The sequence below is a fragment of the Nicotiana tabacum genome, chromosome 8 (assembly GCF_000715075.1).
Source record: "Nicotiana tabacum cultivar K326 chromosome 8, ASM71507v2, whole genome shotgun sequence".
Taxonomy (NCBI): domain Eukaryota; kingdom Viridiplantae; phylum Streptophyta; class Magnoliopsida; order Solanales; family Solanaceae; genus Nicotiana; species Nicotiana tabacum.
The window spans coordinates 32415226-32437558 of NC_134087.1; the positions used below are offsets into that span (position 1 = coordinate 32415226).

The window sequence follows — 22333 nt, forward strand, 5'->3', positions numbered from 1 at the left end:
AGAGTAGTGTTGGCCAGTCAAGAACTTATATGTCCAGAAGATAAAGGTTGCAGAAATAATGATGTTGAGATGGATGTGCGGACATACCAAGATAGTTAAGATTAGGACTGAAGATATTAGGAACAAGATGGGTGTGGCCCCAGTGGAGGACAAGATGCGGGAAGCAATTAGATGGTTCGGGCATGTGAAGAGGAGAATCACATATGCCTCAATAAGAAGGTGTGAGTGGTTGGCCTTGGGAGGTCTACGGAGCAGTAGAGGTATGCCAAAGAAATATTGGGGAGAGGTGATTAGGCAGGACTTGACGCTGCTTCACCTCACCGAAGACACGACCCTTGATAAGAGGTGTGGAGGTCGAAAATTACGATAAAAGATTAGTAGATAGTCGTACGTCTTCCTTGTCCTTACCAGTATTAGTCTTGTATTTCCGTATTTTCGTATTTTCAGATTTTTATCACTATTTGTTGGGTCTTTCCGTTTCGACTATCTTGTTATTTTGCTCATGTTACTGTTTGTTGCTATTGCTTCTTCTTTTTTCATTTTTTTTGAGCTGAGTGTCTATCGGAAACAACCTCTCTACATTCTGAAGGTAGGGATAAGGTCTGCGTACACATTACCCTCCCTAGATCCTACTAGTATGATTACACTATGCTTATTGTTGTTGTATATCATCACTTTTTGTTGTAGATGGATCGGGTAAAAGAAGATTTATGATGTTATCTCCAAGGTACACCATTGTATTTCTTTTAGAAGTTTAATCACAATAGGAAGTGATGTCGTGCGATTATTTCATATATTTTGACATAATTTACCTTACTTGCTTGTTGTTTAGATGCTAATTTGTGTGAAAATTGCGCTTCATAGAGCTTAATTTACGTGTAGGAATGCTTGGACATGAATTGGAAAAAAGTTGCACGAAATGGTACCTCAGAGCTACAAAATGGAGCAATAAAATAAGAAGTACAAGGCAATGAAAAGTCATGGCCATAGATAGTGCAAGGCATTGTCCAGGGCACTGTCATTGGTGCCCCAATCAGTGCCTTGCGTAGAAACAATGGTGCCACAGACAGTGCCTCGCGCCGACGATGCCATCCGAGCAAATTCTAATTCCTCATTAGTTTTGGACATGTAGAATTCGCCCCCTACCCTATAAATACCCCTTAAAGTTAGTTTTTTTGGGGTTATATAGGGAAGACATCATTAGAGAAGGGATTCGACCCAAGGAGGCAAGAACACGTTAGGAGCAAGGCGGAAAGTTCTTCCACGAGTTTTTCACTTCCTTCTTCCTATTTTCATTATTGGTTATAAATTCTAGTATTGTAGTTTTGCATATTATTACGAATAGTTAAGTTGTTATCTAGGGTTTTGATGGAACCTTTTGTAAAATAAATTCTCATTATGTTTTTATATAACTGAACCGTTAGATTTCGCTATTTGTTCAACTACGTGTTTACTGTTGTTGATTGAATGACCATCAATTGACTGTGCCTATTTAGTGTGTATTGCTTGAGAGAGGGTATATATTTAGGTAGTTCTTGAACAACATCACTCCTAACGTCTGTGAGAGATCAATTCAGAGGGTTTAAAGGCGGGATTAGAGATAACGAAACCTTGGTGTGATCGGAGTGAGCGGTGAATTAGTTTCAGCTAGCGTAGTGCGAGAGAATATGTCTAGTAAATTGTGGCAATTGCACGAGAGAGAATTACGACACCCGAAATACTCACGATTGGTAGAAAAAACTTAGGCGAAATTATAGAAGACATAGCGGGAAGGATTCCGACAATTGAGAAAATCATAACTCTAGACCTCCTTAATCTTGTCCCCAAAATCTTAGTATCTTTAGTTGTTTTATATTTTAATTTGCTAGTTAATTAGTAAGAAAACATAATCATAATACTTATAAATTAGAAATTTTTCGAGCTTGTATTTTTAGTGATACTTAATAGTTACAGCAAAATCTTAGTTCTCTGTGGGATTTGATTTTGGACTTTTAGACCGGATTATATTTGCAGCGACCGCTTATCTTTTTTAGGAGTAGAGTTGGGCGTAATCAGAAAGTGTCGAGTGCAGGAAGGCTCTGAGGACTTTCACACGGTAGGTATACCTATAAAGTATGATTTACAAGCTAGAGTATTTACTTTCAAAGTTACACTCAAAAGACAAGGAAGCAGCTTCAGTCAACACAGATATTAAACTAGGAAATATTTAGTCTAAGATCACAAAAACATCACAATTCCAAAAGAAGAAGAAAGAAAAGGGCTATACACTCTTATTCACAAGTTCAATACAGCATCAAGAAACTGAATGATGTCTTCTCCTCTGAAAAGGAAACCGACTTTCTGAATTTGCTTTTCCCACTACTGTCTTTGAATCTTTCATGTGGAATATTGCATTGAGCTTACTCAATTTCTTGGTAAATGACTTGAATAACTTATTGGCAGGATGTGGTTTTACTAGCTCCTGCTTCATAAACACATGATCTTTTTCTAAATCTGTAAGCCTCATTCTCATTCTTGTTACCTCAAGCTTCAATTCTCTATTTTCTCTCCTCACTGACGCATAATTATCTCTCGGAGAAATGCATCCGCTTCCTATTCCACTGCCTGAACGATGAGGAAACTGACTGTTCATTGACCCAAAGAATAACTGGTTTTGTCCCCCATTCATTGCATTTCTCAGCCTGATTTGTTCAAAATACAGCACTTGAACTGCCATTTGTACAGGCAGCCGCTCGTTTTGTGCAGCATGACTGCAGCCTTCTTGTGATAGTTTCTGGCAATCAATAGTTTTGCAGAGTTTATACCGTTCTGAGTCCTTAATGTTCGGATGAACCTGCGATAAAAATTTCATGTATCGCATTCAAACGCACTAACACGTGAAAATGTTCACTAAGCCTGCAGAACTGTGGACATGTGTCATTTCATTCTTATAAAGGAACGACAAGTTATTTCACATATCATCACTGAACTTTATCCATTATAACAGTAAGCAAAACACTTTTTTCACCAGTATAACAGTAAAGTCATATTAAAGCTTACCTTGAGGAAAATATCTACAGCTCGATACAGTCCATCATCAACTAGACGGCCATGGTCTGGAAGTAACTCCGCCAGTGCTGTAAACTTTAATGGTGTTAAATTTGAATCTAGTGCGACTTCTGTTAGATAATTGTCCAATAATTTTGAAACCTTAAGAATTGAGCTTTGTTTGGGAGATCCAGGGCTGTCAAAGTCAAAAACCATTCCGCATTCATCTCTTAGTTGGTTATCTTCTACATCATCCTCATCCAAATTTAAGAAAATGGAAAATATCCTTATGATTGAATCAGCGTCATATAGAGGGCTATGGTTGTTTCCATTCCCATTTCCAGGTATGAGAATATCCTCAAGAATTGCTTGATGCAGTTGTAGACCAATGCGCCTTTCTAGATCAGATCTACAAGAAGTAGATGCTGATGCTACTATTGCAGATTTTAACAAACTCGAAAGGAAGGCTATTGGGACTGTACTTTTCCTCGACGGTGTTGGTAGCAAGCTAACTATTGTTTCCACGGTGACCCTTTGTTTCTTTTGTAGATCCAAATCCAAGAAACTTCCTTTAACCAAACTAGGATCCTTAACAATGAACCCCTGAAGAGAATTTCGGGCATAGTTAATCAAGATTCTACTTATAATATCTTGTTTAAGACCCTTTATTTTAAATGCAGACAAAACCCTCTGAAACAATTCCAGGTTCAGCATAATTAGTGATTTGCCCCACCAGTCCGATGCTGTCTCTATATCAAGGCTTTTAATAGGTTTGGATGGGAAATTATGCTCCAATTTCAAAAAACCAGATGTAAGTTGCTCTTTACAAGCATTATTAGCAATAGCATTGATTAACCTACTTATGAGTTTGATTTCTTCTGATATTGGTAGTAGTTTCTCACAGCTGTGAAGAACAGACACTGAGTTGGATATGTTTGGGAATACTGTGTCCTTCAAGAACACTTCGGTTCGTATTTCCAGGTTTTTATCGGAGATGTATTCTGTCATTTCCAGGAAACTGGATGCACATCTTAGCATTGCAACATTTGATATGGTAATCTCAACGTTCACTCCATAACAGAACTTCGCAGCGAGTTCGAATGCTTCAGATCCACCTGGAAGATCAGGAAGATTCAGTCTTGACATCTTTGAATCTTTTGCCTCAAGCAGCAGCTTTCTTATCCTTCCACTTCGAGATACTAAAGGGAACTGCAAAAAGAGTCTATGCATTATAAACACGTCCAAGTGGTTTATTTTTCCTTCTTTTTTGTATGGTATTTTCCTATTGAAGAAGGGGCGGACCACAAGGGTCTATTGTACGCAGCCTTACCCTGCATTTCTGCAAGAGACTGTTTCCACAACTCGAACCCGTGACCTCCTGGTCACATGGCAGCAACTTTGTCAGTTACCCCAAGGTTCCCCTTTTATTTCATCTAGACAGGACGGCAATTATGTGGATCGACAACTTATACAACTAAACTTATGATTGTCCTTTCCAATCTATCTGTGGACCAACCATTAGTTGGCATGACTGTTGCTATTGCTAGACTTGAGTAGTTAAATAACTTATGAAGGGAATCAGTATATCAAGAATACAGGAGCAAAGCAAATTTTGGTGCTACATTATTCATACCTTGTGAAGAGCAAAACTGGCAGCTCCTACTTTTATTGTAAGATCACTAGAAACATCAGATATTGGCCTGCCACAGTAAATTTGGTCAATATTAAAAAGCTGTTGAAGAGAAAAGTTGTACCTAAGAGAAATCATGATATAGCACAATATCGTCTTAATAACAACAAAAAATTTCACAACAACAACAAAAAAAAATACCCAATGTAATACCATAAGTGGGGTCTGGAGGGTGGTATGTACGCAAAACTTACCCCTACCTTATACAGATAGAGAGGTTGTTTCCGATAGCACAATATCGTCTTAATAAGAAACGAAAATGATAATCAACTTGTTCACTAGATGTACAAGTTACATGTCAAAAATAAAAGACTGGAATATTTGGATTCGATCTGAAAGTTATCTAGATACTAAATTGAAGCTTCAAACAACATAGCCATAAGGTAAACAAGCTGAAAATTTAAACTAAGCTACAATACCATTAGTATTCTGCATTCAGATCCAATTTAGCGAGTGGTATATCATCTTCTGGTTCATTCTTTGAAATCTATCCCTAGTTGTATGTGATGGCAAGGTTTACCATAGTCTAACAGCTAATTATATGACTCATATGTACTTGCTTGGGGCCCTCATAAGGTAGACAAGCTAAGCTGAAAATTATTGACATAACTATAGCTGTCCACACCATATGTTGAAACAAGAAAACGATCAGCTTGATCGTTGACTCAGAGGAAGATGCAGATTTTGGTCTACAGGTTCAACCACACATTTTCGACACATAGCATAGATATACATATGTGAGTCATCACAATCATATACCAAAGCTGGAAAATTGTTCCAATTTTTGTAAAAGTCAGGTCCTGTCATATTACTGATCAAAATATGGTCGGTCATAACCCATAAGTTGTGGTCATCTATCTGGGTGCTAAAATCTGGAAAGTGGTTTATTGCACCTTTAAGGGCAGCCCGGTGCACTAAGTTCCCGTTGTGCGAGGGGTACGGGGAAGGGCCGGACCACAAGGGTCTATTGTACACAGTCTTACCTGCATTTCTGCAAGACGTTGTTTCCATGCCTCGAACAAGTAACCTCCTAGTCACATGGGAGCAACTTTACCAGCTACGCCAAGGTTCTGGAAAATTTATTAATTTACACTATGCAGCACTGTTGCATAACCTGTTAACTGGTTCTAATTAGTGCAGCACTAATGAGAAATATCCAAATATGGTGAGAACTAATTAAGTCATTAGGAGAAAGAAAAGAAATTAGTACCATTCAGTAAGATGACCTCTAGACTTCTTCACAGATATGTTTGTCTTCAGTTCAGCAACTGTAACTACTCCCATCTTCTCAGCAAAACAAACAAAGCCTCAAACTTCAGCTTCAGCCTGCAAATTCCACTATATTAAATTCTCTGTGTCAATCAGTCCTTAAAACTAATACTAATATGTTTTGATCAACAGCTTTTCATTGTAAGAGCACATCAAAGTCCTAAACTAAGCTCAACTTTATTTGCTGGCATTTTATCTCTCTCTCCCCTTCTCTGGGTGAGTGCTTTTTGTGTCAAATATGGAAGAAAAGGGCAGAGAGCAGGCCCTCTTGAGTAATGAGAAAGTCTCATCAACACATACAAAGCCATTACCATTAAAATTATACACTAAAGGTGTATTTTAATCATGATAGCAAGAAGAGGCGGATCAACAATTTTTATGCAACCGTAGCACTATTATTTTTTTATCGCTGCCGGCTTTTTAGTATTCAGGGTACCAAGCTATTTATATAATCATTTTAAGGTATACACACATACATATATAAGATTTCTGTCGAAGTTTACGAGGTCCGGTAATCCCTCAATGGTAAAAGTAGATCCGCCTCTGATTATTAGCCAGCCATGCTTATTTTTCAGGTTGCTAAAGTTCATGATAGTATAAAAACTTAACGTTAATCTAAATGAATGTCTAAAGTACATTTAATTAGTTAAGTCAAAGGATACATTGTTCCTCTTAGTGCTACTTTACGGTGGAAAAGTGGTGTGAGTGACTTTTTTCAGCATGTTTTGGTTTTTTATCAAAGATGTTGGACTTCATTTGTGACAAAACTCAAGACTGTTTAGTAATGGGGCAGTAAAGTTGTTTAAATGTGAAACCATTAGTTTACAACAACAATAACTCTCAAATAAGTTAGGGGTCGCTTATGAGGATTGACAATTTTTTACTCTCTGCTAGTCTATCGCAACCCTTTTCTTTTATCATGTGATACTGTACAAGTTTAAGCTAAATTTAACAGTCTTATTTACTGAAAACCCCTTAGAAGATGATGTTTCAGGTGACTAACTGGGACATTGCTAGCGTGCACGCGTAATTTTAATGAATGCAAACATTGTGTCCTTTGCTGATGACATAATCGCCATTCATCAAATCATGAGAAGCTTTAATTTTCATCTTTGAGCCACACAACGTAATTTTTTTTATTTAGTTATGTCACTAATAAGGTAATTATTGGTTAAAATGCCAAATATACCCCTATACTACCAGAAAAGGTTTAAATATACCTCTAGTTATACTTTGAGTCCAAATATACCCATGTCGTTATACTATTAGTTCAAATACGCTCCTCTTCCGTTAAGTTTGTCTAAAGTGGACATCCAATCCTACGTGGCACTGACATTTGATGAGGTGATGCCATATGGCTTGCCATCTCAGCACCCCTAACCCATTTTACCCCTCCCTTATATATTTTTTTCACCACTAAAATTTTCTTCCCCTCCACCGCTATTGCCACCATTACTGTTGCCATGAAAAATATTGTTTTCCAAATTTTAATCTTTTATATATGGATTAAAGGCGTTAGGTGGCATGCCATGTGGCATCCGCCTCATCAAATGTCAGTGTCACGTAGGATTGGATATCCACTTTGGACAAACTTAACTGAAGAGGGGTATATTTGAACCAATAGTATTATGATTTACGGCAGGGGTATATTTGGACCAAAAGTATAACGAAGTGTATATTTAAACATTTTCTCATAGTACAGGGGTATATTTGGCCCTTTGCCGAAATCTCTATAACATGTGTCACTTAATAATTTATCGCAAATTAAACTATATTGATAGTGTATTATCTCAGGGGTATATCTAGAGTTTTGTCACCTGGTTCATCTGAACCCTGTACTTTCAATACGGAACTTAAATTTATGTGTAATAATGATAAAATTGCAATAAATAGTAGGTCTAGACAATGAATTTAATAGTTAATGCTATGAACTTTGAAGGTTGAACTCATAAAGTTTAAATTTTGAATCCCCCTCCGTGTTATCTACCGCATCAAAGCATGGGGATGAAACATGGAGTGGTCCGACTCAGTATTGCTCCAACATAGAAGTGTTATGGGGGCAATGATTGAAATGACCCAAATTAAATGCCAAATTGTTATTTGTAGCTGGCAATGGCTGTTGTGGTTGGGATCATAATGGGATCTGCAGTATAGATTTGAGAAATTGCATAGTGGGTATTTTTCTTTTTCTGACGCTGTTACTTTGACAATTAAAAGGTACTCACAGTTTGTTCAGGACCACATTGCAGGCTTTCTCCCAACAGGAAACAAAAAGATTAATCTTAACGAAACAGTCGCTTTTTTTATGAATAATTTATCTGAACTTATCTTTTCCTATTGACACATCTCAAATGTTTTTCCCTTAAGGTCTCAGGCGCCACCAACACATCTTAACATTAACCTATAATAACTACTCCCATAACTTCTTTGTTTGACTGATCCACAATCAATGGCGAACGCAGAATTTTCGTTATAAAAGTAAATATACCAGAAAATTAAGGGGAGTCAATACATAGTATATATACATATAATTTATTTTTTTACCTATCTACAGAGTGTATTTTTCCCGCAAAAGGGTGTCATGGTAATCAAAGAATTTTAGTAATACACTTGAGGGTCTTTCGGATACAAACTCTTTATTTCATTGGGGTAGGGGTAAGGTCTGCGTACACACTACCATCCCCAAATCCCATTGTGGGATTTTATTGAGTCAGTTGTTGATATTCGAAGTCTTATAAAAAGCTAATTCCATTTGCACCTCGAGCAACACTACTTCAAACTCCACGTATATTTTCCGCACAACTGATGCTCTCCTTGTTTTAGCTTGTTCGCATGAAATATTTCCATTCTTGCACTTAAAAATAAGTAAAACTTGCATATTATAGTGAAAGATCTTACAAATTATGTTCTTTTTTTGTTCTTTCATTGAGGGGTTAGTAAGTTTTGGACCTTATGAAGAAGAGCAAGAGCAGCCAATAGGGATATAAAACGATATTTTTTCAATAAAAAGGTCCAGAAGATTGGACCCACCAAAAAGGCTTGTTGCTGCAATGATGTGTACACAAAAGAAGAAAACTCCACAAACATAAAATTTTAACAAATTCAAAAGAAACAACTCAATAATGCTCTTTATTTTCGTTTCTTTTTATTTTCGTCTCTTTTGGGCATGTGATATTCTTAAAAAGACTGAGGCAAATAAAAACTTGGCACATTTTCGATCGGAAAATATCAATCAAGAGAAAAGAAAAATAAGAATTGATCGATGGAGTTATGAGAGTTGCTATACGTTTCTCGAATGGTACAATCAAATATCCGGCTCATACTTACGCACAAGAAGGATTAACAACTTTTAATAATTGGAAGGCAGAGGGTAGGGGAAAAACTCCGCTCATTCCTTTTAGTTTGCTCCAAGAAGGACTAGCAACTTCTAATACTTGGAAACTCTACATCAGTAAACAACTGGTTTTACCATTAATGACATGCTCTTGTAGCCATAGAAATGTCATTGACAATATCCAAGACCACAATTTCTAACGATAGGTGGCAGGTACCAAAAGTCTTTCTTAAACTTTGTACCAACCAGGCAAGTTGAACAAATGATAAAATTTTCTCAACATTAATTCTAAGTCAGGCAATAAGATATGGGAAAACTTATGAAAACACCTTACAATGAAGTGAATAGTTCTTGTTATTTGAAATTTATTCTTCAAAAAGGAAACTGGCGAGGCCATGAACAGGTTAAGATATTATGTCCACATTGAACCATTTATAAATCCAGGGAAAGTATTGCACGTCTAGAAACACCAAAGCATAGAATTTACAAAAAGATGCGGCATTTAAATGACATGACAATCAGGAACATGAGGAAATAATAGTGCACGGCTGAAATATATACTGCAAGGAATTCAAGTGCCGCCAACTTCTGAAAAAAGGTGGTGATATTCTAACAACTGCACAAGTTGCCTACTCAGGCAAGGTCAAAAAAATTCTCTGCTATTGTCCTTAGCTAATAATCAAAACCCAGCTGTACTCACACTTCAATAGTGCCAAGAGCATTCAATATCACCCAGGTATCAGCTTGTTGCCTCAGGCCAAGTACTTGAACAAGTTTGGGTTCTCTTTGTCTCTTTCCAAGTAGTCCCGAGTGATAAGATCTTCAATCCGCTTTTTGATTGCTTTGAAATCAGGCTACACACAAGTTTTATAATTTTAGGATAGGTAAAATAGAAAAATTCAACAATTAGAATACACAAACAAACATCTCTCTCCAAATAGAGCCCATAACTATATTTCAGGATAAAACTATTTGGGAGGCGGAGAAGACACTTGCAAAGAGAATATGATAAGATATTGGCAATCTTCGGTTACAAATTTTACACCTCAAAGTACAGAATTATCAGCACTCCACATATCCTACTATATACCTCATAGTTTTGAGGCGGTGAACATGCTTGGCACTAAAGAAAATATACACATATATAACAAACTAGAGGTCACGGACAAAATGATATTTTCAGTATTTCCTTCGCAGACATCCTTCCCAGGCAACTTGGGGGTGTGGGGTGGGAGGAGGGGAGGGATTATATGCTTGCTTTCCCTCAAAAAGGTCACTCCATGTTGGACTGAAATAACCCTCTTTTCATTTAACATTTTGATGAAGAGAGTTTTTTTTAAAAAAAAGGATAGCAGGTCACAGAGAAGTCAACATCCTCCTGTTGCCCCCCTCTGTCATATTAGTAGGTAAGAAACGGACAATAACAGGGGGAAAAAAGGTACAGAAAAAAAAATCTAATAAAGAAACTGAAAGATTTCATTCTCGCAGCTTATATTAGATGGCTAGTCGAGCAACAGGCTCAGTATAATTCAACCTTCAAAAGTCAACCATGCACCATAAATGCAAAACTAAGAGGGTAAATCACACTTATCCTTCTTTCCCGAATTTTTTTTTTTGAAGGAGCAGACAACAAGTGATAACAGTTGGAGATATTCTACTAGCAAACCGATCCCTAGGACATCGATAACTTGTTAAAACAAAACGAAAACAAATTTTAAGCAACATGCAATTGGATAGCAAGCAAGAAAAAATGGAATGTCCAATGTGGAGCAACAGTCATCCATTTTCAAATTGAAGGTCATGGTCACCATTTAGGCAGGCCAAATTATGTTGCTTTCCTAAATGGAATACCTAACCTGAGGAAATCCAAAAGATGAAGAAGTGGCATATACCTTAAACATGCGGCTCAATTGCTCAACACACTCGGACACGAGCTGCGAATGGGGAAGCACCTTCCGGCTCTTCATTATGCGCACTATACAAGCATCAATTGCATAACGTCTGTCCTTGTCAACATCCTCGACCACTTTTTTCCTTTCATCTACAGGAGGCAAAGGGATCTGGATGGTAGAAATAAGTCATTGAGAAAAAGTGTCCCAGGTGCACATATAGGGGAAGCATCATAGCAAAATATAAGTAGCTGTAAACAGTATGTATACCCTAATCCTCCTCATTCTGTCAGTAAACTTGGAGTTGAATTCAAAATGATCTGTTGGCGAAACAGTTCTACTGGTAGGCTCTTTGGTCAGAATTTTATACTTGGCACATGACAGGGATTGAAGCAATCTGACTAAGTCATCGTCTGCCAAATTTAACTGACTTTTGATATCTGAGTAACTCAATCTATCCGAAGCATTAAACAGTAATAGAGCAGCAGCCTGAAAATAAGAACATTAATCAATAACAATATTTGGTATCTGACAGGGGTGCTGCAGCGGAGCAATTTCACAAACTGATCACCTGGTAAGTTCCCACAATCAGTTCAATAGTTTTTGGTTCAAACTTGCCATTGATGTTACATGTACCCAATGAATAAATCCAAGTCAATTTCCTGTGTTTCGTTTTTGTCTGATAAAATTCCTTGAAGACTTCGACACACTTCACCTGAGATACCAACAGCAAAGTGTAAATCATGGGTAACAACAAAACAGGAAAAATCAAATCAGCAGCAGCAATTGAATTATTATAGATCTCAAGAGAAGCAGATCTCACCATTTCCACGGGGAGACTCAGATCAGAAGATTTATAACTAGGCCAAAAGCCAGTTGTAAGAACTGTGACAGTCAAATCTATTCCAGGATTAGCTGCCGAGTTGTTGCTGAGATATTCCTGAAAGTGGTTCTGATTTTCCTTCGCTAACGTCAAGTCTGTCACCTGTTTTGTTATTTCAAACCATAAGTTTCAACACGATATTTCTCAGGGGGAGGATAAAATTAGAAGTAATACACTCTCCTCACCATTCCCTCCATCTTCGACGTAAACTGCCCACCACACTGCTGCTTTAACTTTGTTAAGATAAGCCGTTCATGGTCGTCATTGGCACTTTTATCAAAAAGCAATCGACGAGAAAGCTTCTTCCTATAAAATTATGAAGACAGCATATAACAAATGGCTAAAGATGTAACAAGAAACTAGTTACTCAGCCAAAAAAAAAAAGGTTAGATGTAGCTTCCAACCTGTAGAACTCAGCAAACAGGTCTTTGTCACTGATATATGCTAGAAGCTTGACCACCTACATAAAACATAAACGGTTATGATCCTATAATAATAGCTGAAATATTGACAGACCATCAGAAAGTGAAGTAGGATGTTGGTTAGTGCTACCTTATCCAATGTTTCCTCAATAGCATCATCACTGAGTTTTTCACTCCCACCCTTCTTAAGGATATTATCACAGTAAGAAGCAAGGAGCTCTGCACTAGAACAGCCAGCAACAACTTTATTACAGAAGACCTCAAATGCCTCTTTCAGAGCCTATAGAAGTTCAAAATTTAGACATCAGAAATCATATCCCAAATTATTCAAGGTAAAAAGCATAACTCCACAACAACAGCAGTTGGATATACCTTGTGAAAGAGAGAGTTATTTGCAAAACAGTTGGTCACATATGCCATATACTTGTCATGCAGCTCAATAACCTTCCTAACAAAGACCTGAGGAAAGAGAGGGGTAAACACAGTTGAACCATCGTAAAAATTGAAATTACGTAAAATTTCAGAGAAGTGGATTTACCTGTTCCTGTGAACCACTGGAACTTTCAGCCTGTAGAATTACATAAACATCAGTATTTCAAATTCCACTGATAATGAGTTAATACCAAAGGAAAAACAATAGCTCGCAAATCATAAGAACAACATTTTTTTTGATAAGGTAAATAACAGGGTGGGTGCTATCGTGCGCCGTGTGTTGGGTGATCATAAGAACAACATGTGGATGCAACTTCACATATATGTTTTTATTTCTGCTAATACTTTTTAATCCACTCAAATTCCTTGTTTTCTAGATTACTTGATTATTTTCAGAGATTGGGTTGCTTAAGCATAGTCCTCTTCACCTTCCCTTGTTTTTTCCTACTTATAGGACTCCCTGCACACCTAAGATGAAACTTTTTCTCTAATAGTTCTAGAAGCATGAAAGTAATTAAAATAAGAAAAAATGTGTCAAAACCATATTGTCAAGTGAAGCACAACATGAATTTAGCCAACTGACCTTGTTACTTGCTGAATCTTCGGCCTGTTGCACTAAGACCATGCCTTCAGCAGTGACATGCTGCAAAATATGTACCATCACGAAGTGTTTAGACACCCAAAATGAAAAGAAAAAACAAAAAAAAGAACTCAACGAAAACCGGAGATTGCTCAACAGACATAGAAGACCAATACCTGCTTAAACATATTTGCAACTGGTTCCAGCCCTTTAGGGATTCTGTGGAATAACCTATACATTCGAGATAAATCTTCTACCTGACATGAATAGAGATTGTAGGAATAAGGAATAAAACAAAATAATCAAATAAGATGTCAAATACATACCGACTATCAGACACCTAATGTGGAAGGAATTAATACCTTATCGTCTCTAAGCAAAGCTCGGCATCCAGAATGCTCTTTCTCAAGCAATTGATTGGTATATACAACCAATAACTCATTTTGCACTTTCTGCAGCACAAGTTAAGTCTCAACTTTGGAGAATAGATACAACTAGAGGCACATTTAACATAACTCGTTTCAAAACTGAACAAACTTAGCCTGCTAAATATCAGGTAAAAGGGAAATCAGCATATAAAAGTTTATCATTGCGAGGACAGCATGCATTTATAAATGAGAACCTTATACGGCTTCTGAACCTTATTCAAGTACTGTAAATAACAATGTCAAGGAGTAAGTAAATAGCTACTGCAATTTAACATAAATCTGAAACTGTTTATTTTGAAGTTCTAAATGGCTTTCTCCGGTAGTTAAGATGCCACGAAAATCCTTATATTTCAATTTTCAAGTGCCTCATTAAATTCCAATACTGACCTCCAGAAGTTTTGCCTCGCTGCTAGAGTGTAAATAATGAGACACTCTATCCTTCTCTTTTTTTAAGCACTCCTCTGCCTGTTTTTGGAATAACAGGTATTAGAGTTCATTCCGGGATATTGACACAACCAACTTATGCAGCAAATGGAATTGCAGATAGGATTTTTACCTTCAACATATAATCTGGACAAGAATCTTCCACAATCCAGTTTGATGCTTTTCGAGAATAATATGCAGCAGTATCTTTAAGCATGGCATCTTCAAAGTCATTTTCGTAGTACTCCATCTCCCCCATTCCAATTTCGACAAATATACCAAGCACATTCTTCAATAAAGCTCTATCAATCTGCTCACCCTCACGTTCTTGATCAATCTGATAAAAAAGGACTGTCAATGAGACCCTTATTCCTGGCATAAAGTATGATACAAAATTGTGTAAAATGAAGAAGGCAAGAGACTTGCCAGTGCTATAACTGCATCTCTTGCTTTACTTTTCAGCTCCTGATAAACCTATTATCAACAATCACAAAACTAAATATCATGTACAACAACGATACAAAGAGTATTTATCCCAGAAAAATTGAAACATAAAGAAGATAAGTGAACCAAATATCAGTATATCAAATAAAATTCATAAAGACTAACCAAATCACGGAAGCACGTCAGACCAACTTCATTAAGTGCTGGGAGTGACCTTCGAGCAATAAAATACCGATCAAGATAATGGAAGAACCGTGAAAGCCACCTGACCATAAGTTTATGATTTGCCCATCTTTTTACAAGCTCCCTCAGCATAAACTCATCATGCTTCTCTCTCAAAGAAGACAGAACCTAAAAAAGAATATAAAAACAGATGAGAAACTTGAATAGGAAAAGCAGAGCAGTGAGAATACTCAATGCTAAATCAAGAAGTATTTTAGATGGATTTGCACCATTTCACTGTTTAGTAATCAACTTACCTCAACCTGTGAGTTTGTATTGGTATATGAAGTATAAGTTACACTAAATAAAAAACCACAATAATATAGTCCATACATACATCTTATTCATATATTTAAGAAATTCTGAATTTTGTGATAAAATTGACATGGCAACATTTAACACACACAGAGCATTATAAAGTTAATGAACATGGTCCAGCACACTTACAGCATCAACTATACCTCAACCCTAATGAACTATGCAACACAACTTGGTAGAGATAAGTCTTACAGCCAAAGGTTCTTACTGTAGTATTGATGTATTCTTCAAAAGCTTCCTTGTATTTCTCATATAGCTGCTGAGAGTAATCATGAGGCGGCTTCTGTGTACACATGTTATAGATAGTGCTATTCTTCAAATTAAGGATAATTCAAAAAGAAATACCAGCCAAAAGGATGAAAAGTTTAAAGCAGAAAAAACATGATTTAGAAAAGGAAATGTAACTCTAAGCACAGAGAAAGTTATGGATACGTGTAGAGCATCATGTACTCTTCAGAACTAAATGAATCTGGACTCCCTTCTAAAATTATTTTTAATTTTGTGATTCCCTTCTGCATGAACTCCCATCCTTCCTCCAACTCAATAGTCTTCATCTGGTTCATCGTCATCTCCGGTAACTCTTGTAACAACAATCTGCATATTGAGCAGTTGGAAAAGCCCCCACATTAGTTTATCAAGAAAGAAAAAGCCACATTAACACAACAGTATATAACTAATTTGTAAAAGCCAATCCCACGCAAAGCAATAATCTATTAAAAATATAACTATTTAACATTTAACCGGAAAAACAAAATAAAAACGAATAAGCACAAAATAGTTGTGAACGGTTACATCATAACTTGACTAGCTTTAGTCTGGACATTACAACAAGTATTACATTTATTTTATCACAAACCCACCCACCCCCACAAACAAAAAAAAAAACAGCATAGGCTCGCATATCCCCTTCACCAATCATATGCAGCATTCGATGAAATCAAATATTTACAAAGATAGTCATAGATTTTCAGATATATTAATTCTTTTCTGCTTAAACAACAAATTAGTATATACCATCAGAAAGTCAAGCGACTATGGAAGCAAATAACGAACGCGTAATATTGACATGTAAAAATCACTAAGGACAATGATTATATATCGAAAGCAGAAAAAAAAATTAAATTACGCGTAATAAACTTAGTGTTCTATGTGAAATCATAGGACAAAAGAGTTAGGGTTAGGGTTTGTGTCAAAATTAGAGATAGACTGAAAGGAAAATACATAGAGGGCGATGGGAGGGAAAAACAATCGAGAGAAAAATAGAAACATACAATTTGAATCGTCAGAGAAAGATAACACACACGAGGAGATCGCTGCAGAGGAGCAAAGCTAGGGCAGAAGAGAGCAAAACCAAGCTTGGAATAAAAGAAAAAGAGTTTTGAGGGGAAAAAAATAGAGGGAGAGAGAGGGAATTTGAGGCAGAAATTGGCTACTTATAATTTGTGTACATTTGTTGGTATATTTATTCGACCCTATATATGATTTTATTATTTGTGTAGTTTTTTACTCTTTTTTTCCTTTTGTTTGGTCAAATTATTTTTGTGGTTACAACCAGTATGACTCCGTGATATTTTGAACTTTCAAAATTAATTGAAATTAAAAGTATAAATATTTAAAAAGAAAGGAAAAACCATCAATAACGAATAATATTGTAACTGTAACATTATTAATTTCTAATACTATATAATAAAATACTATGAATAATTTAATATTTATCTAGAATGAGAGACTTATTTCAAAATTGATCTTTAAATTCATCTTTAACAAGAAAATTAATTTTCTTAAGTTATTAAAATATGTGTAATTATGCGAAGGAGTATAGCAACAATTATTACACCTCAATCTCCAATAAGTTGGGTCCGCTAAACTAATAAAAATATAACCAATTGGATAACTTTTAAAATAGTGATCATTTATTCTTTTCTAATATGTTGAGAACAATTCCTACGTATTTTTTTATTGAATAAAATAATAGAACAATTTGTGGTCTGCTCGTGAGAAGAAAAAAAAACGGCTTATCAGTTAGCTGACCCTATTTATGCCTTCTAAATAAACTTTTTTGGTTCTAAAAGGAACTTAAAAATATATAGCTTTCCAAAAAAAATTGCAAAAAAAACCCTTAATCTTCCTGAAATTAAACCACAGTCTGTGCATAATAACCTTAATCTTCGTGCAATGTACCAGATTCTGCTGCGTATAATAACCACAGTCATCCAAAAGCACCTTCTGAATCTCAATAATAGTGAATAACACCAAAATTAAATGGAAGAATATTGAATCTGGTAATTTTCAGTCAAGTAAAAATCGAAGTTAAACTCGCGTGTTAAAATATAAGACTAAATCTGAATATAATATGTTAATAAATATAATAACTGTTGGATTAATATTTTAAGCCTAACCGGATTTACTAAGACTTTTTTTACTTCATATATTACCGAATAAAATGAGCTTAAATAAAGTGACATGACGTGATATTGAAAGAGATGCAATACATATATCTGATATAGTACATAAATAGTTATTCAAGTAATGCAGGAGAAATAAATGATAAATTACTGGGGGGGGGGGGGAATAAATACATGGAACACACATATTTGACAACTAATTTACTGTTGGAATCGAAAGTTCTCGAAGGGTTTGAGGGTTTGAGGCAGAAAGTTTTGATTTGAGTGTGTTTGGTATTTTGGACGGATTTGAGGAGTTTGGGGGCATTGGGCCTAATTGGCATTGGACGGGTTTAATATTTTTGGGCCTAATTGTGGTCTACACAATTAGGCCTGCTCAACCGGCCCACTTGTGCCACTGCTTGTTCAGAATACACAATTTAGTGTACAGCACATGCTACACTATATTTTAGGTAGTTTTCTCATACTTTTTTTATTTAATTATTTGTTCCATCTTTGTATTCCTTTAATGTACAACTTGGCCACTTGCCAATGCAGGAGGTTACCCTAAAGCTTTTCTTCTGTATATAAGTTTGGGATTGTACACTTGATAAAGACAAGTTTTTTCTCATTCATCAAATACACAAGCAGAAAATTACAGTTTTGTTTTTCTTTTTTCATTTACCTGGGACATATCCAAAGATATAAGAATCTGCTTTCTCAGTCACTAAACCAGCTCCTTTTTTTTCTTCTTTCATCTTCATCTTGTCACTATCTTATATGGGTACTTCACCAGAATCATCCGACACTCTAGCTTCTGCTTCTGCTGTCACCACTAATGTTCCTGCACCTGCAGTGACCTTTGCTTCAGGAGTAATTGACTCCACTCACCTTTATTACCTTCATCCTTCTGACTACCCAGGGATGAACCTTGTATCCTCAGTTTTTGATGGCAAAGGATATGGAGGTTGGAGAAGGGCAGTTATCATTGCCTTGTCTGCAAAGAACAAGCTGGGATTCATCGATGGTACTCTTATCATCCCTAAGACTAATTCTGCAGTCCAGCAGACATGGGGTAGATGTAATGACATGGTACTTTCATGGCTTCTCAACTCTTTGTCCAAAGAGATAGCTGAAAGTGTGCTCTATTCACAGAGTGCAAAAGATTTGTGGAGTGACCTGGAAGACAGATTTGGACATGCAAATGGAGCAAAGTTATTCCAATTATAAAAGGAATTAAGTTCAGTAGTGCAAGGTAATTCAAGTGTATCAACTTACTTCACCAAAATCAAAAGCCTATGGGATGAACTAGATGCACTCAATACATTTTCTGTTTGTGTATGTGAGTGTGAGTGTGGTACAAAAGTCAAAAGCTTGAAAGCACACCAAGATGAAAGACTTTTGTAGTTCCTAATGGGACTAAATGATATATTTATTGGGGTAAGGAGTAACATTCTATTGTCATCACCTTTACCCTCCATTGGACAGGCATACTCTCTTGTGATTCAAGACGAGAAGAAAAGGGAGATACATGTTACCCCTGCATACTCAGGGGAATCTGCCTCATTCATTGCTACCAACCAACAAGGAAGTTTCAGAAGATTTAATGAAAACAGGATGCAGAAAACAAGTTTTGAATCTAAGAAGTATTTGGGAATTTGTTCCTATTGCAAAAAACCTGGACATAGCATCCAGAAATGTTATAGAATTCATGGGTTTCCAGCTGATTTCAAGTTCACAAGGGAGAAAAGATTTCAAGGAAGTGCCCAGGCAAACAAAGCTTCCTTCTCAAATGAAGAAAATGAACAGGGAAGTGCATCAGGAGTTCAGAATCTCACCAAAGAAAATGTGGCTGAGCTGTTGCAGCTTCTTCAGCAAGTGAGAGTGGGACATTCCAGTGCAGAAACCCCTGATGTTGCAGCAAATGTGAGACATGCTGGTATGACAAATTTATGTGAAAAATTAGCCTGTTTAATTCAAATCAATGATGAGTCTTGGATATTGGATAGTGGAGCAACAGAACATATGTCTTTCAACAAAAATTTTTTTACAGAATTAAAAACTTTGGCTAAACCTCTCATGGTAAAACTCCCAAACTCTTACAGAGTTCATGTCACTCATTCAGGAACTATTTCTCTTTTGCCTAATCTAATTCTTCGAAATGTTCTTTACGTTCCATCCTTCAAATATAATCTGTTGTCTGTGCACAAGTTGTGCAGACAACTCAAGCAATATGTTTTATTCACACCTTTTTCATGTTTTCTTCTACAGGGCCCTTCAGTGAAAAGCCCACTGGAGATTGGTAAAGAGGAAGGGGGCCTCTACATTTTTAGATCCAGACATACAACACCAGTGTCTAAGAGTCCACTCAAATTTAGAAGTATTTTTATTCCAAGAAGGAATTCTATTTCCAATCTTAGTTTGCATTCATGTTTTAGCTTTTCTGATTCAACTGTAAAAGACAAGTTATGGCACTACAGATTAGGCCATATGCCCCTTAGCAATATGAAAAATGTTTCATCAGTTTCTATATCCAAGTGTTCCAAATTCTCTAGTCCATGTCTTATTTGTCCTATGGCAAAACAGTCCAAACTTCCATTTCCTCTAGTTCTATTTCCACTAAGAAAGTGTTTGAATTAATTCATGTGGATACCTGGGGACCATACAATAGTGCTACATATGATGGTTTTAAATACTTCCTTACAATTGTTGATGATTTCAGTAGAGGCACATGGACCTACCTACTAACCAACAAATCCAATGCATTCACTATTCTACGAGGTTTTATAGCTATGGTAGAAAGACAGTTTAACAGCAAGGTGAAAATCATAAGGTCGGATAATGCTTTTGAATTGGGAAGTGGTAAAATTCAATCAGAATTTTTTGAGTCACTAGGTATTATTCATCAAACCACTTGTGTATCCACACCACAACAAAATGGAGTGGTGGAGAGAAAGCACAGACATCTTTTAGAGACATCTAGAGCCTTGTTATACCAATCACACCTGCCTACATCATACTGGGGTGACTGCCTACTTACAGCAACCTATTTAATCAACAGATTTCCTTCAAGTGTCTTAAAGCTTAAGACTCCTCATGAAGTCCTTTTTGCAAGCAAGCCAAATTACTCTAACCTTAGATGCTTTGGGTGTTTGTGTTTTGCTTCTACTGTCTCAAATCAAAGAACTAAGTTTGAACCTAGAGCTATACCTTGTGTGTTCTTAGGTTATCCTCGTGGAAAGAAGGGTTACAAGGTGTTGAACCTCAAGAATTTGAAGTCTTTCATTTCTAGAGATGTTATATTTCATGAAGAATTCTTTCCTTTTGCTTCTGTTAAGTCTAATTCTTTTTCTGAGATTTCTTTACCCACTGCTCCATTTTCTGCAAATCATCAGATTCCTGAACCTCTATCTTTTCCTATCAGACCCCATACTAAATCCTCCAAAGAGGCTACTGCATCAAGTGACTCATGTTCTTCCCCCATTTATTCAAGCCATCCTAGTTCACCTATTCCCTCTATCTCTGTTTCTAGTTTCTCTCCAAATTCTCCAGTTACATCTAATCAACCACATACATCTACACCAGTTTTTCCTGCTTTGGATTCTGATTCTACGATGGATGTTCTTATTAGGAAGTCTACCAGACCACACACAACTCCATCTTATCTCAAAGATTTTATCTGTAATGCACTCCAACTCACAGATGTTAGCAACTCCTGCTTTCTCGCACCAGTTAAACCTACATATATATCTTTCACTGGACTATCTTCTACCAAACAACATATGCTAAACACATTGTCCAATATATAAGAACCTACTGACTATTTACAGGTAACACATCACCCAAGGTGGCAAGAAGCAATGAATAAAGAGATTGAGGCACTTGAACTTAATATGACTTGGGAAGTGGTTGAATTACCACCAGGGAGGAAAGCTTTACCATGCAAATGGGTCTATAAGGTTAAACACCATTCAGATGGGAGTGTGGAAAGACTAAAGGCAAGATTGGTCATTAGAGGAGACATACAAAAAGAAGGAATAGACTTCAATGAAACCTTTTCACCGGTGGTGAAAATGACCACAATTAGATGCATACTAGCCACTGCCGTAAAGAAAGGATGGGGTCTATATCAACTAGATGTGAATAACGCTTTCCTACATGGAGATCTAAATGAAGAAGTGTACATGAAATTCCCACCTGGAGTTATACCTACTTCACCTACTCATGCATGCAAGCTAAAGAAATCAATTTATGGGCTACGACAGGCATCTCGTCAGTGGTATGCTAAACTTACAACTGCTTTGAACTTTAAGGGATTCACTCACTCATTCAACGACTATTCTTTGTTCTTTAAAAGGTCAGATTCTTCCGTTTCTATAGTAGTTGTCTACGTGGATGATATACTCTTGACAGGTAATGACACCAAAGAACTACATGCTTTGAAAGACTTTCTCAATCAAGAGTTCAAAATTAAAGATCTCGGGGACTTACATTTCTTTCTAGGCATGGAAATTGTCCGAGAAACAGATGGACTTCTCCTTTCTCAGCGCAAATTCACTTTAGACCTTCTCCGAGAATTTGACTCTCT

The 22333-nt window shown here is 36.5% G+C and overlaps 3 protein-coding genes across 4 annotated transcripts; 1 reads left to right on the forward strand and 2 right to left on the reverse strand.

The window, feature by feature from the left end:
* Positions 1-2176: 2176 nt before the first annotated feature.
* Positions 2177-6407, reverse strand: LOC107801321 (BTB/POZ domain-containing protein At1g03010-like). 2 transcript variants are annotated; one of them, XM_016624630.2, is made up of 5 exons: positions 5928-6407; positions 5701-5831; positions 4661-4727; positions 3040-4236; positions 2177-2833 (listed from the first exon to the last, which is right to left on the reverse strand). In XM_016624630.2, the coding sequence occupies exons 4-5, from the start codon at positions 4171-4173 to the stop codon at positions 2294-2296; spliced, it is 1674 nt and encodes a 557-aa protein (XP_016480116.1). In that variant the 5' UTR covers positions 4174-4236; positions 4661-4727; positions 5701-5831; positions 5928-6407; the 3' UTR covers positions 2177-2293. The 2 variants fall into 2 exon arrangements, with proteins under 2 accessions (XP_016480116.1, XP_075075270.1); XM_075219169.1 differs by lacking the exon at positions 5701-5831.
* Positions 6408-9732: 3325 nt separating this feature from the next.
* Positions 9733-16856, reverse strand: LOC107801322 (cullin-1). Its single transcript, XM_016624631.2, has 20 exons — positions 16633-16856; positions 15794-15955; positions 15570-15669; positions 14987-15172; positions 14804-14851; positions 14511-14714; positions 14342-14419; positions 13889-13978; positions 13703-13783; positions 13530-13589; positions 13053-13082; positions 12887-12973; positions 12645-12794; positions 12497-12552; positions 12278-12398; positions 12033-12194; positions 11781-11924; positions 11480-11698; positions 11213-11380; positions 9733-10174 (listed from the first exon to the last, which is right to left on the reverse strand). The coding sequence occupies exons 2-20, from the start codon at positions 15928-15930 to the stop codon at positions 10073-10075; spliced, it is 2223 nt and encodes a 740-aa protein (XP_016480117.1). The 5' UTR covers positions 15931-15955; positions 16633-16856; the 3' UTR covers positions 9733-10072.
* Positions 16857-18525: 1669 nt separating this feature from the next.
* LOC142163032 (uncharacterized) lies at positions 18526-18975 on the forward strand. The gene has a single exon (XM_075220282.1). The coding sequence runs from the start codon at positions 18526-18528 to the stop codon at positions 18973-18975; it is 450 nt and encodes a 149-aa protein (XP_075076383.1).
* The last annotated feature ends 3358 nt before the right edge of the window (positions 18976-22333 follow it).

Coding starts and splice junctions, on each gene's coding strand:
- LOC107801321 (XM_075219169.1), bottom strand. CDS start 6,001: ATGGGAGTAGTTACAGTTGCTGAACTGAAGACAAACATATCTGTGAAG. Junction 4,728..5,927: donor AGAGGTCATCTTACTGAATG/GTACTAATTTCT, acceptor TTACTGTGGCAG/GCCAATATCTGATGTTTCTA. Junction 2,834..3,039: donor CTGTAGATATTTTCCTCAAG/GTAAGCTTTAAT, acceptor TTTTTATCGCAG/GTTCATCCGAACATTAAGGA.
- LOC107801322 (XM_016624631.2), bottom strand. CDS start 15,930: ATGACGATGAACCAGATGAAGACTATTGAGTTGGAGGAAGGATGGGAG. Junction 13,590..13,702: donor TTGCAAATATGTTTAAGCAG/GTATTGGTCTTC, acceptor CATATTTTGCAG/CATGTCACTGCTGAAGGCAT. Junction 12,399..12,496: donor CTGTTTGCTGAGTTCTACAG/GTTGGAAGCTAC, acceptor ATAATTTTATAG/GAAGAAGCTTTCTCGTCGAT.
- LOC142163032 (XM_075220282.1), top strand. CDS start 18,526: ATGGGTACTTCACCAGAATCATCCGACACTCTAGCTTCTGCTTCTGCT.